We start from the raw sequence: 18,438 nt of genomic DNA on the forward strand, positions 1-18,438 counted from the left end.
CAAAACATCATTTTAAATTAAATATTGTGGTTCTGCAGAGACGTTCTGGCCTACACATCACATTCTCCAGACTCAGAGGAAACATCTCTGTTTGGTTCAGATCTTTGCAATAATCACACCGTAAATCATTTTAATATGTTTTTCAATGAAAATGAGCATCAAAAAAAACCCCTAAAACAGCTGATTTAGAGAATCATATTCATTCAGTTAGTACACTAACATGCAGTACACTGTGTACACATGTACTTACTGGCGTACTGCAAATATATTTCAACAGGGGAGTGGCGTCTTAAATACAAAGTGGAAATGCTTCTTCTCCTTCTCCTTCTTCTTCTTCGTGTAATGTAACCTGTCAGGTCATTTGACTTCAGTTTGATTAAAAATAAATAAAAATGAACGTACTTCTACTTTGCGGTGATCCCTCCCCTTCTGCTACGTAGCTGAAAGTGACCGTTGAGGGTGAGAAGTGTCCTGCGTTCCACACTTGACCTTTTGACCATTCTTCTCAGTGTGAACGTACTTGATACAATCGAAATAGCAAGTGTGAGTACTGAGGGCCAGTTGAGACACTGCAACTGTATCTGGTTTTACTAGACGCTAATTTAGGATTCATGTATCTGGTTTTCAGGTTAAAGGCTACCACTGTACCAAACTGGATTAACTGGATTAATGTGTCAGAATTATGGGACGTTCTGAAGACATGCAGCTTTAATCTGCTCAGCATGATTATGTTAAATGATAACATGCTAGCACAGGGGTTGCCAAACTTTTTTGTTTGTGGTCCATTTACTGAAAAATAGTCAGGGGTCAAATTCTGAAATTTAATCAGCTCAGGTAAAAGTTTTCATTGAATGGTAATCCATCATTTTTGGTCAAGTAGATGTTCAAACTACCCATATTCTAGTTTACATTTTAAATCAGGCAGTGGGCCACAGTTCGTTGTTTGGACACCCCTGATTTAGCATGTGCGTGTGATATGGTAATGATGACGGGACTTTGTCTGGTGGGGTTAGAGGGATCTCATTATGAACTGAAGATTGCTTTATTGACTGCTGGTTCATTGTTTTCATCATTGACCTCCTGGTCAACGTTTGTCCACAGCCCACAGTGACATGCAGGACTGGCCAATTAGGGGCGAGGAAATATGCAGGCAGCCAATCAGAAAAGAGTCCTTCTTTCAGGTGTAGCTGACAATGGAAGGATCCTGAACAGCAGGCAGGGTTTGGGCTGTTTGTGTGTGTGTGTGCGTGCCTCGTTAATCCAATATTGGTGTGTCACGTGACGCTGTCGACCATATGGCTCCAGCCGTCCACGCCGCCTACAAAACATTTGGGATGTGACCTGCAGCGTGCCAGCTGCCACCATGTTTCCCCCAAGCAGAAGCAGACCGGGCAGCACCAAGGGAAGACGTTAAATCCTTCATCGCACTGATTAACAGCAGAGTTTATATTTTCACTTCAGTTAGTCCAGCATTGCTTCACGTGTTGCCTCCTCACTACAACAACAATCTTCTTTTCACATTTTTATTGTTTCCTGTCTGGTCTGGGATCAGATTCAATTCAAAAAAGTCAGCATGACAGATCCTAAAGACGTTACTTCGGGTTGATAATTCAATATCGATAATTATCAGGATAAAAGCCAAATCGTTGTTTCTTTCAGGTTTAAAGGCTGAGTTTTGCTACTGACTGAAAGTTAATTGTGGTTTTAAACTTTTCTTTCTGGTCAGAACAAACACTTGATGCCAAACAGAGTGTCACTTCACAGATCTGAGGCAGGACATTCAGAACTATTCTGATAAAATCTGTTTTCAACAAATATGCACAAGTTAAATTAATTAAAGTCTTTTTCTGTCCCTTTTCCTCAACAAAATAAATATCTTAATAGAAAAATTAAGTGCTGATTCGTTCATGATTCAAATGAATTAAATCTTACTGAACATTTGTCATATTGTCAGTGAGGAAAATTATATTGTGATAATTATCGTTATTGTTTTTTATTGCTCAACTTGGTTAACAATTGCCATCAATTAACTTTTGATATTTGTACACCTATAAAGTAGTCCCGTTTTTTTGATCGTATTACGCTTGCATATCTATACGCCAAGTTCATAAGGAACTTTATATAAAGTGTGGTGCTTGTTGTGACAGCGGTCTGATGCACGTGCAGAGCAACATGTCTGACACCGTTATACTGCATCTGGGCTCAGGACCACAGGGATGTTAGAAAGTCATACCAGCTAGATCATCTCTGAAAAAGTCTTGTAAAATGATCTCTAGGAGAGAGTGGGAACCCTGGTTTCTTACTACATATGTTACGTTAGTACAGTGTTTGGGGGCTGCTGTCTGATTTCAGAGGTTTGAATCCCCCCCAGTCCAAATTCTCAGTGTCAACAAGTTAGTTATATATAATGTCATTTTGATTATATTTTCCATAAATTGGAGCTTCAAAGACTATAAAACAATAATAAAACAGCAGATGTTAATAAAAAATGTCCCTCTAAATAAAAAGAGGCAGCTGTCACAGAAGAGTTTGCCATAAACTTTAAATAGAAGAACGTCTCTGTTTAGCTGTCGCTGTGGCCGACTGGTCGGTTTCATGTTGGTGAATCTTCATTGTTTTGAAGAAGCTGTTGATGTCTTTCAGACAGCTCATTTGCTCCATCTCTGCAGTGGGGGGTTGTGGGCTGGTTGGAGGTATTAAGCAGCGTGATGCTGTGCTAATTCCTGGTTGGATTAAGAGCTGCAGCCTCAGGAGTTTAACGAGGCCTGTTGACAGGCGGACTGTCTTCTGACTTTTATTGCAGCTTCCTGTTTAGTTTGCAGAGTCTGGCACCTGTTCTGGGTGTTTATGACGGTATGGAAATGACTCTGTATATGTTGTAGATAAGAGGATCTCAGAATGAACAGTCCGTCTTTGTTTTCTCGGCTACATGTAAATCAGGCTCTCGCGCTGTCAGACTGACAGAATGAAACAAAGCTGTAGTTCAGGCTACGTTTGCACCATAACATTATAAACACATAATATGCAATAGTTTATGTAAGTAGCTTTACAGTGATTAACATCATGAATAAAATGTGCACATTAACATGAAGCTAACTTCTTTCTGGATGATGATGTCTCAAATCCGACATGAAGAAGTTATGTTCAGACTTTGATATCTTCAGACTCTATCTTAATTATATTTCTGTTATTATATTTGATTTTATAAAGTGTGTATATTCTACTTTCTGCGACCCTGTACACAGGAAAAGCGGTTGAGGATGGATGGATGTATATTCTACTTTTATTGTATTTTGTTCCTCTTTCTTAACATTAATAAAGGAACATCTGATCTCATCTTCATTATTGAAATCACAAAGAAAAACCTTTAAAGACAGTCGCCACAGTCCTCCAGCAGCTCCACTTTAAATGATCATTAGTGCCCACTCGGGATGCATTTGAGACCATTTCTAATATTTGAACTGTGATTCTTCTCAACTTTGACGCCTTCAGTCTGTACTCACAACGTATTGAGATTGTTTAATGATGCTCGCTGATGACAGGAGGTCTCACTCCCCCTCCCTGTTGTCGTCCTGAGGGACAGACGGCCCCTCCTCTCCAGGCTCTGATTGGCTGTGGCGTTTCCTAGTCGACCTTGGTTCTCTGACTGACGGCAGTGACCCACTTCATCTGCATGAACCTGAAGGAAAACGGCGGCGCTCCAGTTTTCCTTCAGAGCTGCATTTAGGACAGCAGGACAGCTGCTTCTCACAGAGGCTGATTCTGGTTCAGCTCCAGCCTCTGTTGGTTTCATTAATGTCGGACACACTGAAAGATTACTTTGATTTTCTGTTGACAAGAACATTGGCTGATGAGAGGAGAGGCTTGAACCATGATCCACCTCTGCAGACCAGCTAATGGGCTGCAGTGCTGAATGTGAACCTCCTCTGAGCTAGTCCACTGTGGCTGTAAGCTTTTAGTTTGGATGTGAACCAGGACAGAGCTGGCAAAGTGAATATTACCTCCAAACCTTTCCCAGAGATATTTGAAGAGCAAAACATTAATCATTTTACCCAGAATCCCCCCTGATGTGTGACCTGGTGTTTAAAAACTGGCAGCAGAAAGCTTTCAGCTCGCAGTTTAAGCTATTGTGACTGTGTACTCTGTGTACTCTGTGTACTCTGTGTACTTGTTCCAAAGCCTGAAGAACAGATCTCTCTCTCTGCCAGGTTCACACTTTATCTGCTTCCTCCAAATGAGAAATTTTATTCTCAGAAATAAACAACAAATCTGCTCCAAATCCATCATCATGTATCCTCTTCCTAAAAAAATGAATTTCAGACTTTTGTCATAAAGAAGCAGCGTCAACATGACTTCAAAGAATCAACCAAAAACATTTTAGGATTCGTAACTGGATGTCAGTCTGTCAGCATAGCTACGTAGAAGGCAGTGTTACATTTTGTGCAAACATCCATGTTCCCCACAGGACGAATAATACTGATCTCGGTGATCCCTTGACTTTTCCTCTAAGCACCACCATGAGATTCATATTTGTGGTTTTGAAATATCTCGACAAAGAATAGATAGATTGTGATGAAATGTGGTTCAGCCCTTCGTGTTCCTGTCAGGATGAACTGTAATAATTTTTCTGATCCTCTCACTTCTCATCTAGCGCCATCATCAGGTCAACACTTTGCTTTACGACCAAGTACCTGCAGAACTAGTTCCCATGAGCCTTGGCGTACTTTGTGTCTTGTGCTAATTAAATATTAGCATGCTAATGTGCTAAACTATGATTGTGAACGTGATAGACATTATACCTGCAAGCATGGCTGCAGAATCTTGCAACTTAACAGCACAGTCACTTTGCTCCTGATGGTTGGCCAGCACTCTGTGTTGTAGCTCACTGCCGTCGGTGTGTGACTGTGTGTGTGTGAATGGGTGAAAGAGAGGTTAAATTATAAAGTGCTTTGGATGAAAGTTCTACTTAAATGTGACCATTTACCCTTTCATTTTTTTTTACCATCATAAGATTGGGGTTGTTATTTGAAAACACATTGGAAGTGTGAAGATGTTGATGAGGCATAATAACAACTTGGCTCAGATGTGTGACTGTACTTGAAATCCTCCAGGCGGCATCTTGCTGTCTGCCCCTTGATAATAAAACATCCAGACTCACCTTGTCAGTAAGGTAGAAACAGAGCTCTGTGTAGGTCTGAAATTAGTTTTAAATTGATGAAGGTTTCATCTCAGCTGTCCTGGATTTCTTCTCTTGACTGCTGTTGGCTCCAAGCAAGACTTTCTGTAGATCCGTGTTTTTGTGTTGAAAGGACTTTTTAAGGCTCGTAGGTGGAAGCAGCTCAAAGACAGAATGAGGACAGAATAATGTGCAAACACACAGTGTCACTTTCACATTTTTAGAAACCATGAAGAACAGTTTACTGACCCCGGGGAACACCAGAGGCTTCTTTATGATCATCACAGGAAGGCTTTTTATCTGTCTTCTACCAAGAAGGTGCAGTGTGACTTAATTTTCCGGGGATTTCCATTCCCCCTTTTGTCTTGTATTTATTTACCCGGGAATCCGAACAACCTGCTTTGTGTTGTTCCCACTGTTTATGAAAACCCAACAGAAAGGTCAAAGAAGGCAGCTCATTTTTCACATCAGGCAGAGTGGAAGAAGAGAAGTAGAGGGCTGATGTCAGGTTGAAGGTTCAGATCCTCAGAGAGCATGAAGCTCAGTGGCCTCCGACGGGCCTTTGAGCAAGTCCTCGCTCAGCACCACCCAACCAGGATAAATAAAGGCTGGAAAACGCTGCTGCTATGAAGGTTGGCGGGCTGTGGGAGGCGATCTGGCTCTGGGCCCGACAGCAGATACCCTGCTGGAGTAACAGATGGCCCAGTGCATCATGGGAGTTACAGTATGTCCACAAATATCTGATTTTGTCTTAAATAGCACAGGATGCTGCCGTGAAGGTGAAGAAGACAGGTTTTGTTTTTAGCTTGTCTGTGGGTTGAGTGCATCACTTCACAAACTCATTTATCAACACAATCAATGTGTATTTTATGTTTTAAAGACGCAGGAAGCACAAAATCAGAAATTAGTAGCTGAATAAGTGTTAATCCTGGATCTTGCCATCAGCTCTTAGAAAAGCTCAGCAATGGTCCGGTTTCCTCGTCCAGACGCTGGTTTTAAGACCTGGGCACCTCCTTTGATGTGTGATTGACATTGTCATCGGACTATTAAAGCTGAAACATGCACATTGGGTCTCACCATAAAACTTCCAGAGTTGATTCCACGTGACAAAGAAGTAAAAGCAGAGTCTGAAAAAGTGAAATCAGCCAATAAAATCATTCATCAATTCATCTGAAGCCAGTGTTGCTCCGTGAGACGTTCACCTGACATTATCTACAGAGGAAATTAATGTAACTCCACCCTTATCGTTTCTGGTGTTTCTGCTCTTTTGTAGATGTTCCTCACCGTGTACCTCAGCAACAACGAGCAGCACTTCAGCGAGGTTCCCATCACGCCGGAGACGCTGTGCAGAGATGTTGTGGAGCTCTGCAAGGAGCCCGGCGAGGGCGACTGCTACCTGTCCGAGACGTGGAGAGGCTCAGGTCACCTTGAGATCTTATTATCTCATCAGGCTAAAACTTTTTTTCCCCTCGTAATCACAGTTTAGTCAAAATTAACAGTCTACGTTCTGTCTTTTAAACTAATCAGATCGTGTCGTTGGAGAAGGGGAGCCGATGTTGGAGGTGTTGCAGCGATGGGGGCAGCAGAGGGGGGAGGTTCAGTACCTCCTGCGTCACCAGAGAGCACCAGGACAAGAGTCAGGTAAGAAACACACTCATGTTATAGACCAGATTTTAAAAACACCCATTACTTCTGGGGCGGCTGTGGCTCAGGATGTAGAGCGGGTTGCCGGTTAATCAGAAGGTCAGCGGTTCAGTCACCGAATGTGTGTGAATGTTAGTTTGTTTGAGCACTTAGGCTCAGTGTGTGAATGTGTGTGACTGGTGAATGCAGATGTAGTGTAAAAGCGCTTTGAGTGGTCAAAAAGACTAGAAAGGCGCTATACAGAGCATTTACATTCTGTGTACTCCCACAACCCAATGTTATGCAGTATCGTTAAGACTATACGTCTACAAAACTTAACTGTTACGAGGGTGGTGTGGTGTGGTGTGGTGTGGGGACAGAGGACCCAAACGCAGCACTCAGAGCGAAGGAGGTTTATTGAGGGGAAAAAGGGGTAGAGGGACTGGAGCGGAGGGAGAGGTGGATGCCGGGAAAACTCAGGCACGGGAAACTAAGGGGACTGGGGACCAGGGAACACTGTGGTTGAGGAGGTGAGGCAGAACAGGGAGGACACCGTGGGGGAAGTCCGAGGAGGTGGATGAGCCCAGCCGACTGAACGGAGGACGAGGGTGAGTGAACCTGGGAGGGAGAAAGACAGGGTTTGAGATCACGGAGACAAAGCACAGGGAAAATGAACCAAACAAAAAACCACGAGAGCCTGAACGTGGAGGTGGCACCGGGTATGGAGCAACGGCGATCAAGCAAGAATGGTGTGGAGAACCGGGGTTGAAGTACAGGCAGGGATGAGGTTGACTACTGGCAGGTGTGGCAGGCTGAAGAGGTGGCTGATGAGGTGCAGGTGCGGGTCGTTGGCTGGGCTCAGGTGCAGAGGGAGAGAGAGAGAGAGAGAGAGAGCACACACACAGGGGAGGAGACACAGGGAGGCAGGCAGGCAACCGAAAACCAAGGAAAAAGCAGAAATAACCAGGACACTCACCGTCAGCCGGGCTGCCACCACAACACTAACATTGGTTTGGGGACTGCTGCTTTGAAGCCTCGTGTTTGGCATTTTGGCTGTCACCATCTTGTTTTTTTGGAGCCAGACTGATGAGATGGTGGAGCTAGCTAGCTTGGTTAGCAAGATGCATCCGTGATTCATGTTAACATTTTGGCTAGTGACAAACAGGCTTAAAATAAAATGTACAACCTGCTTCTTAGTGTCTTTTATTAAAACCATACGCTGAACAAGAAGACATTTGTAGGACCAAATTGTTCCAGTTAACTTTCCTGAAGTGAAAACACTCTGTGAAAGGGTCAAAGCTCTGAGACGAAAGCACCGACAGCACCCAAAGTTCACGGCTCGGTAAATGTACACAGAGCATGTGATGGCTCTATCCAGAAGGTAGCCCCTCACTAAAGCCTCCCCTGCTTTCTGGTCTATGTTCCTCTAAATGGGACCATAATTTACTAAATGAACATCATGCTGTGTTGAAGAAGACTTGAAACTAGCAACTGAGACCATAAACTCATCAGGAAAGTTTTTACTGAGGGAATAAATCAGCTGAGAAGTAGAAACATTTTACCATAGACTTCTATACAATCAAACTTCTTTCTGCAGCCGGTGGAGTCGCCCCCTGCTGGCTGCTAGAGAGGATGCAGGTTTAAGGCGCTTCAGCAGTGGCTTCACTTTCAGACCAGGAAGTTCCTGCTTCAAGACAACAATGCTGAATCTCCGGACGTCCAGGCAGCGTTCACTGCACAACTCTAAACGTGACAAAGTAAGAAAGGGATTATGATGTTGGTGCTGTCAGGTGGATCAGGGAAGTCAGTCTCTGGCACCTTCTTGCCAAATAACTTGATTGGTCAAGGCCAGTACGTAGTCTGCCATTTCTCTTAGCCAAGTCATGACTATGATTGCCTTCTCTGACACAGTGACCATTTCGAAAGACAAAAATGGCGTTTTAGAGATGTTCAGGCAAGACTTTGTTACATTCAATTCAATTCAATTCAGCTTTATTGACATGAATGTTAAACAACAATGTGGCCAAAGCTACTAATAAATTACAAAAGAACAATTCATTTCATACAGTTCATTAAATAAAGTAAATACAACAGCAAAACTGTGTGTTTGTATGTGTAAAATAAAAAATAAAGATAATTATTATAAATAAAAATAAAGAAATAAAACAGTAAGCGTGTGTGTGTATTAATAGAAAATAAATAAATAAAAAACATCTACAAAATAAGTATCAAATGTGAAATAAAAAACTAATAAAAGAACAATTAATAAAATAACAAACAATGAAATAATAATAATTTGAAAATTAGTATTTAATATATTTATCAGTCTTGTCTGAGTTTCCACTGGTTGTCCTCAGTTCGTGGCATGAGGATACATATTTTGCTGCAATAATTTGGCATTCTGGCCATTTACATTCTCTAAACTACTTCTCTAAATTTAACTCTGCAGCTCCATAAGCAAAATGAATTAAAGCCACAACTCAGCAAACTGTAAAGGTGATTCCATCTAGTACTTTCGTCACTGCATATCTGTAGGGATTTGGTAGAAACCACACCTTGTTCACAGTCAGCTGCCAGACTCTGGTACATTTTATTTAAGTTGTAGCTGAGAGACTGCAAACTTGTCTTAATTAGTATTAAAATACTTGTCACGGATGCAGAGCGAACAAACATTGTTGGAAGTGTGAGAATCTCCCTCCAAACAAACTGTGAACACTCAGATCACTCAGAACACTGAGTAAAAATACTTTAAACTATATATATTCAAGGTAATCCAGTTATTTTTTGTGCATGTCGAAGTACCACGTGGTGCAGATCAACAGCAGGATCGTCTGTACAGTAACGAAGGAGCTGTGTGTAACTACAGTGGATGACAAACTGTAATCAGCTTATGACTCTATCAGAGTCGAGTGTGCAGCTGCAGGACTGTGGGGTTTTACCATGGATTGTGATTTGTTGTGATTTTTGTCCTAAAAACAAGGAAATCCCCTCTGAGCTTTTTGTGATCTGATAAAAGGTCTCACAGTTCAGCATGTGTGGTGCTTTCCAAAAAACAGGCATTACTTGCCACAGACTTTTAGCAGCATTGCAATTAGTGTCATCAGATTTGCCGGTATTTCATCAGAAACCAAATCATTGGACAATTTTAAATGTGTAACTGATGATGGTGCATTCCAGCCAAAATACATGGGGGAAGTTAAGCCAGCTATTTTACTGTAATTCCACATTACATTCTTATGCATCACCAAAATTAATTTTAGACCCTAAACCATCATGCCATATAAACGGAAGACAGACTGGCCTTCAACTCCTCTTGTGGATTTGGACAAAGAGGAACAACATCACCATCTGGTACACTGCTGCCACTGCCAGGGACAAGGGCAGGCTGCAGCCTATCATTCGCTCTGCAGAGAAGGTGATTGGCTGCAATCTTCCTTCTCTTCAGGACCTGCACGCCTCCAGGACTCTGAGGCGAGCAGGAAAGATTGCAGCTGACCCCTCCCACCCCGGACACAAACTGTTTCAGACTCTCCCCTCTGGCAGGAGGCTGCGGTCCATCAGGACCCAAAAACAAAAGGCCACAAAAACAGTTTCTTCCCGTCTGCAGCTAGACTCATCAGCAAGACACGGGACCCTCACTGACACTCATTTTTCTCTATTCTTTTAATTATTCTTATATAACTTGCATTGTCTATTCCATATTTATATATTTCTACATTTATTTATGTCATCTGTATGTTTGTCTACGTGTAGCACCTCACCAAAACAAATCCCTTGTATGTGTAAAACAGTACTTGGCAATAAAGCTCCTTCTGATTCTGAATAGGAAGTCCTTAGCCCTCATCAGGAGCAAGTTGAGCCAGTTGGTTGAGGTCAAACATGTAGTCTGCAATTTCCATCAGCCACGTCATGGCAGGAGTCCATGACTATGATTGCCTTCACTGACACAGTGACCATCTCCAAAGACCAAAATGGTGTTAGAGAGATGTTCAGACAAGACTGTGTTACATTCTCTAAACTAAACATTTAACGCTGCAGCTCCTTGATCCAATCCATTAAAAAGTTGTTCAGAAAGTTCCATCAGCATTGGACCAGTTAACATTAGAGCCACTATCATGGCTAAAACGGTATAAATTACCATCAACACTAACTTTGTTTTCTTGTCCAGGTGTATCCAGAGCTGCAGATCAGATGATGAAGAGGGACCAGGTGAAAGCTTCTGTGGAGAGATCTGTGGAGAATGGGGTGAGAGACTTTTTGTCTGAGAAACGTATGAGAAGATAGATAGCAGTCTCTGTAATACAATAAAGAAAGAAGTCCAGAACATGGTTAGCCTAGCTTAGCAGAAAGACTGGAAGCAGGGGGAAATCAACTAAATCAACACCTTAAAGTTGTTCTGATTTACATGTTGTATGTTGAACAGGTGTGGAAATAGAAAAGGACACATGGTGGATTTAGCATCAGTTAGCCTTGGAGTTATTGTTGGATGAATTGGTGACTAGTAAGGTAAAATTTTCACTGCACTTTTCACTAGTAAAACAAGTGAAACAACTTTACAAACAGCCAACTAGAGCCTCTGTTACCTGTGCTGTAATTTGAATGTAGAGAAAGTTGAGTATTGCAGCTTTAAATCCTGCGGTGGTGTGAAGGCTGCACTGTGTGTATCTCTTAAAGGTTGTTCACGTCCACTTGAAGGTGAACTCTGACTGTGTGTGTTGCAGGTCTCAGCTGCTCGTCTGGACGTGACGCTGAGCGACTTGCAGGATCTGGCAGCCCGACAGCAGCAGCAGATCAATGCCCAGCAGCAGCTGTTGGCCTCCAAGGTACAACACGCCCAAGGAGTTCAAGGAGTCCTGATTTGTGCGTCTAAACAATTACAGACAAGTTTGAAAAATTCTCACGCATGTGCTTTAGGAAGTTACAACATGTGGCTATACTATTAGCATGACATTAGCTCTAAACTGTTGGATGACACAAGTTTGTTAAAATGGCAGGGACGGGATAATTTGAGCCAAAATACATGGGGTAAGTTGAGGCAGCTGTTTGACTGTAATTCTACATTGCATTCTTACACATCACCAAAATGATGTGACGTTATGAATTTTAGACCAGAAACCATCATGTCATGCTTCTATAAATGGAAGACAGACAGGGCTTCAACTCCTCTAGTGGATTTGGACAGCTCGGTGGGAGTGGGATAGAACAGGAAGTCCATATGTCAACAGGATGACTTTTCAGTGATCCACCGATATGAAATAACTTGGGAGCTGCAACGTTTCACTATTGAAGTTTAATGAAATGTTGTGAACTGGCATTTGAGTTTGTGAGACACAATTACACTGATGTCTACAAACACCCATGTGGCTCAACTTACTCCTTAGTGGGCCCACTTTCTCATGGACAGTCATATTTTGAAAACTGTTTATTTTAGATCCAAAGTGATTATTCCCAGGGACGCATCACATCCTGTACATATTTTAGTTAGAGACATTACTTTCATGTCCTCACTTTCAATACGGATCAAGTAAAAACTGGCTAAACGCACCCCGGTCTACAAATTCACAAAACCCATCAAATTCAGCCACTACAGATTTTCTGAAAACAATCTATCTATATTTCTACTAGCAAACCAGTATTACATTATGGCTCCTACTGTTTGTTTTTAACCTGCCAAAATGATCTGTGGGGCCCTTACAGACCCCCCTGTTCTCTCTGTTACCTGTGGACTAGCAGAGTCTGAAACTCCCTCCCTCCACTTCTTTCTGCTGGTGTTCAATCTCACCCCAGACGTTAGTGCCTTGCCCTGCAGGCTGCAGCTCACTCTGAGCTGACACAGATGTACGAATCGACTGACTGAGTGTTTTCCGGGTGACTGGATGTTGCAGGAACAACAGCTGCGATACCTGAAGCTACAGGATCAGCGGCAGCAGCAGCAGGAGGTGTCTGAGCAGGAGCGACTGCAGCAGCTCAGAGAGAACGCGCACAACCAGGAGGCTAAACTGCGTCGGGTCCGGGCCCTCAGGGGCCAGGTGGAGCAGAAACGCCTCAGCAACAGCAAACTAGGTCAGTGTGACGGAGGTCTGGGTGGCTGGATGTGTTGGTGGAATTTTTTCTGTTAAAAGCTTGGTTTTATTGGTTTAAAGTGTGGCTGCAGAATCAACAGCATCCTGATGTAGCCTGAAGTTCGGGTTTTCTCCATTCACTTCAATGCACTTTTCTTAGAGCAGCATCTTGTGGCTTTTAGGGGAACGGCATCCTGAGACACACTAGGCCATTTTTAGTAAGACTTGAGTCTGTTTTTCAGGAGCAGCGGTGATGATTTCTGCCCTAGAAACATTCACCATTTTTATTAACAAGGCGCTCCACACCGGAGTCACAGTTTGAGTCATTTGTGTGTGTTTGCACGGTGCGTCTCGCTCCTCACTACAGTTCACTGGATTGATGTGATTGAAATGTGATTTGTGTGACCGTTTTGCGAGGAAAATGTTCTGCCTCTGAAAAGCAGCAGTAAACACAGTGCAAAGGAGATTTAACTCTGTCAGAAGGGGAATGTAAGGAAAGAAGACTGTCATTATTCTAGAGAAGTCCCAACGACATCAGAGTTATGGTGCCTTCAATTTATCTCGGAAGTCGGAGGTCAGAGCTGGGAATGACGTCACCTGATCTGAGTTGGTGGCGTTCCTTTGGAACAACAGATTTAAGTCAAACCAATATTGATGCCTCTGGCCACTGATAGCAAAACCAGCTCATAACAAGGCATCATGTGGTATTTTACACATACAAACATCGTAGCAACATGTCTACAGACATAAGATGGACTGAACTGTGTTTAATGAAACACAAATAAGACAGATGGGCAATGAACAGTAAGTTACTACAGTTTTCACTGCTGTTGATTCCAGGAGCAGCCTTCTTGGATTTTGAGGTCGGGTTTGGTGAGGTTCTCCTGACTTTCCGAGTCAGAAATCCAACTTATAGGGGCATCTCTGGGGACTCGTCTCTAAGAAAAATATCTATTGAATCATTTGTAGCCATCGTTGGTTTCCCTTCAGTATAAAAGGTGAACGTCAGCTCACCTGTGTACCTGAGACATTGCTGCTGTTAGCGTTAGCTGGATCTGGGGCGTCATTGTAGCTGGGAGAGTGCGACACGTTGAACACGATGCGTTCCTTCAGATTCACGCCGTGTTGGACTGGAAACAGGACTGGAAACGGAAGGAATCTCTTTTTCATGCTTTGACGTAACAAATGAGGTGACGTTAGGTCGGCGTAGCAGCTCCTGGCAGATAAGAGACACTTTGATGGACTGTAAAATGCTCACTGCAGTTCAGTCAGGAGCTGAGATATGTAGGAAGTTAGGAACCAAGACGAAGCAGAATCCAAACGCACGGGTTTTGGACAGTCCAGTCCAAGTCCAACTTGGAAACTGTTCTCGATACCCAGTCCGATGAGCTGCTGCCTTTGTAAATCAGGCACTGGATCCACTCCATTGTTGCCTGATTATTCAGTGAAAAGAAAAATGGTTTCAATGAATCTTGTTGGTTTTGCTTTTCAGAACAAAACAAAAGCAGAATTAATTTTACAACCCGCAAACTGAATGGTGTAAAATCAGGAGGAAGCCAAAGAAAACAAATGAGTTTTACAAGCTAATAAAAGATGTGTACTCTGGCTTTGACTTCGGTCAGCTGTGATCATTGGCTCACACAACTTCACTGAACTTCACCTCATGGGATTTCTGGGTAATGAATTTTGGGTTACCACTTGCAGTTTGTAATTAAACTGGGTCATCGCAGCAGCTAACTGTGTAAAATCAGTGTACATCTGCCCAGTCAGCAGAAATCATTCCACAGCCATGTGTGCCGACAGACCAGCATGGACCAAATCAGATTAAACAGATCTGACCCGGACTCAGGGTTATCATTATGGAAATTAAGGATCTGCTTTCTATGTGAAATGTAAGTGTGATTATTTCATCCTTTCAGGTTCACATCTGCTGAGCTGCATGTGTGTTCAGGGACTTTGTCTTTTACCACGTAGCTTCAGATATACTTTTGTTTTCTTATATTTTATAATAATAAACTTTATTTATACAGCATTTTTCAAAACAAAGTTACAACGTTGAACCAGGAACAAAAACATTTCAGGTCTGCAATGACATAAGATCAGACAAACACTCTAATACATGAATAAAATGGAAATAAAATACCCTAAAGTAATTTTTTTTTTAAATGAAAAGCAACAGAAAGGACAAGCTTATTTTTGAAGCCCAGGTATTGGCACTTGTATTGATCGTGTTGCGTCTGTGTGTCAGTGGAGGAGATTGAGCAGATGACCGGCCTGTTCCAGCAGAAGCAGAGGGAGCTGCTGGTCGCTGTGTCGAGGGTGGAGGAGCTGAGCGACCAGCTGGAGGCGCTGAGGAGCAGCAGGCTGGAGCCTCCTCCTCCTCCTCATCACCACAACTCCTCCTCTTCCTCCTCCTCCACAGCAGAGCTGGAGCGCCTCTACAAAGAGCTGCAGGTGAGATCTCTGTAGAGTATCGGCATTAGCAAATTGTCACCATGAAACTCTCCTGGTTCAAGCATCAAAACAAACAACACACGGACCTGAAAAATAAGAGCATTTGGGCTGCAACTGAAGATGATATAATTTATTTTCATGATTAATTGATTAATCTGTGGTCTTCAAACTGTCCAAATCCCAAAATATATTCCATCTACAATCAGCCAGTCAGCATAAAGTCACATTTTAGAAGCTGGAAACTGCAAATTACGTTTGTTCAGGGTTTTTTTGGATAAATAATAATTGCATATTAAAATAGTTGCTAAATTATTTTCTAGAGATTGACTTATCAATAAAATAACTAATTGTTGGAGCTCTATTTGGTGAACTTGACCAACCAGTAGCATACCGTTTTGAAGGTTCTGACCGTAGATGGTATCTTGTCAGGGTTTGTGTGTGGTGAAGCAGGTTGTAGGAACCAAACGCAGGACACAGAGCGGAGCAGGTATATTTAATAAACAAAGGGCGAGCACACTTACAAGAGCGGCTGAGTTCAGGAAATCCAAAATTACACAATCCAACACAAACAGGGTAATCCAACAGAAAAATCCAGAAACAGGTCAAAATCCAAAATCCAAACGACTGATGGGGGACAAGCAAAATGAGACTGAGCAGACGAGCAAAATGCACACTGTAGCACAAGGTAACGCAAGGTAATGACCGGACAAAGACTAAACAGAAACACTAGGTATATACACACACACAAGGACTAACGAGCAGGAAGTGAGCAACATAGGTGACAGAGATCAAGGTTAATGAGGCACAGGCAGGCAGAGAGAGAGAGCAGGGGAAAACAGAAAAAACTTCACAGGCAGACATGGGCAAAATTAATAAACAACAAAGAGAGAAACACACACATATTACAAAGTACCAGAACCTAAACGAGAACACAGAACTAGAACACAGAGTACAGAGCAGACTAAACCAAAATAATGTAAATAAGAACTAGGAGTGAATACTAAGAACTAAGGTACAAGACTAAGAACTAAGATGCGAGACAAGAAAGATACTAAGTAAGATGTGGATGAATAATAATAAAGGCTTAACAGAGACTAGAGCTGAATGAACAAAATCAGATTACTGAAACTGGCAGAAAACATAAATAGACAAGCAGGCAGAACTCAAGCATGAAGGTACGGAACTAATACATGAGACAGGAACAGAACTGAAATCAGGAAAATACCAAACCACCACTAAACACCAGCTGACAGATAATAACCCCACAACCAGACACACAGACAGTAACAGACCAACCAGCACAAGCACACAGAGTAACTGGACACAAGAAATAACTGAAACTCAAAACACAGACAAACTATATAACAGATACTGGACACTAGACAGGACAGAACCCAAAACTCAACATACTATAAGACAGATACTAAACAGACTATAAATAACATGACTGACTGAAGACAACCAACAGACCAAAACAGAACAGACAGTGTGACATATCAGTCCTGAATGTTAAACTGACGTTTAGGACTGAACATTTTAAGGGGCGGAGGTATTAGCCTACTTCACCCTCTAGCGCGCCTGTGGCGAGGCTCTTTAGCCTGGGCAGTGCTGTGCTGACTCCGAGGAGGAACAGGTTGTCTGACAAACGATTTGAGAGACTCCTGCCCAGGGTGTGAACTACTGCATCTGGGGGGTTTCCACAGTGTCACACAACTTTCTAAATTCTTCCCTCTCACTGTTTTCCTTTGAAGTCTCAGCATCATCTGATATTTTGATGAGGGCCAGTGTCCTATGTTTTTATTGATATTATTTTCAACAAATTAATATTTGAACTAGATGGTTGGAAGGACAACCTATTTTAAGTTATGTTGTATAGTAATGAAATTCAATATTTAAAAAATAAATTTTCCAATGAAATTAAATTAATCAATTAAAGTTCTAAGTATTATAGTACTGCACTCTAGCCTTGTTCTTCTCTTGACAAAGGTTGGTTGATGTTCGCAGCTTTGTAGTATTAAAGAGCATAAAAGAGAGATCCTGTGTATGTCCGCATTATAATAAGAATTTGTGTTGATTTGTGCATATATGACGTGTAACTTTATTGTTATTGTGCATCACAGGTGATGTTAAGCAGTAATCCAAAAGTAATTTAACTAGTAGTGTAACTAGTTACTTTCAGCAGTGAGTAATCTAGTAAAGTAAGGCATTACTTTAAAAAAAGTAACTAGTAATGTGTAATCCATTACCTTTTTTGAGTAACTACCCCAACACTGACCGTGACAGAGATGCTCACAAGTCTTTGAGCTAGAGTCCAAGTCTCAAGTCTTTGAGCTAGAGTCCAAATCTCAAGTCTCTGAGCTAGTGTCCAAGTCAAGTCAGAGCACAACCATGTAACGTGCAATGCAACTAATGACATTGTCAGGGTTTTCAGGCAGAGAGGACCCAAACGCAGATATGAGTTTCGATATTTTATTCAAAGGAGGATGAGGGAAATCCGTGAGCGGGGAAATGTCCAGGCTGCGGGCTGGACCGAGAGCTTACTGGCTGGTTGTCTGCTGAGGCAGTGGAGGTCTTCTGGGACAGAGAGAAACACAGGTTAGACTGGAGCAGACAATAATCACCATGCAAACTGATTCTAAGATTGGCTGGGGCCCCTCCCCCGACGGCGCCACCTGGCGGCTCACCAGGCTTCCCTGGGTACCTCCGATGGAACTCCCTCAACAGACCAGGGTCCAGAATCCGGCGCCGAGGGACCCAGCACCTCTCCTCCGGTCCGTACCCCTCCCAGTCCACAAGGTACTGGAAGCCCCGGCCCCCGGCCTGACGGTACCATGACGTCCCTTTCCTGAGAGGGAAACAGAGGAGGTTGAAAACCATATAAGCACTGAAAGGGGGACAGACCTGTGGCCGAGGGTGGGCATATTCGACCCAGTGGAGTTGGGAGGCCCAGGAGGAGGGATTGGAGGAGACCAGGCAGCGAAGGGTCTTTTCCAACTCCTGGTTGGCACGCTTGGCTTGACCGTTGGACTGAGGATGGAAACCGGAAGTTAGGCTCACCATGGCACCGATGGCGAGGCAAAAGGACTTCCAAAGAGCTGAGGTGAACTGATGGCCACGATCAGA

At 42.8% G+C, this 18,438-nt stretch overlaps 1 protein-coding gene across 1 annotated transcript in view; it reads left to right on the top strand.

The window, feature by feature from the left end:
- LOC119914507 (apoptosis-stimulating of p53 protein 2-like) overlaps positions 1–18,438 on the top strand; it is a gene marked incomplete at its 3' end in the record, with an annotated part of 36,711 nt that overhangs the window by 6,011 nt on the left and 12,262 nt on the right. Inside the window, 6 exon segments of the mRNA XM_038733842.1 lie at positions 6,450–6,597; positions 6,704–6,817; positions 10,968–11,044; positions 11,521–11,622; positions 12,685–12,862; positions 15,110–15,315. Of these exon segments, the coding sequence (XP_038589770.1) occupies positions 6,450–6,597; positions 6,704–6,817; positions 10,968–11,044; positions 11,521–11,622; positions 12,685–12,862; positions 15,110–15,315 (825 nt within the window).

This window comes from Micropterus salmoides, unplaced genomic scaffold (assembly GCF_014851395.1).
Source record: "Micropterus salmoides isolate LMB-PRFRI ecotype aquatic unplaced genomic scaffold, ASM1485139v1 Ms_hic_scaffold_1, whole genome shotgun sequence".
Taxonomy (NCBI): Eukaryota; Metazoa; Chordata; class Actinopteri; order Centrarchiformes; family Centrarchidae; genus Micropterus; species Micropterus salmoides.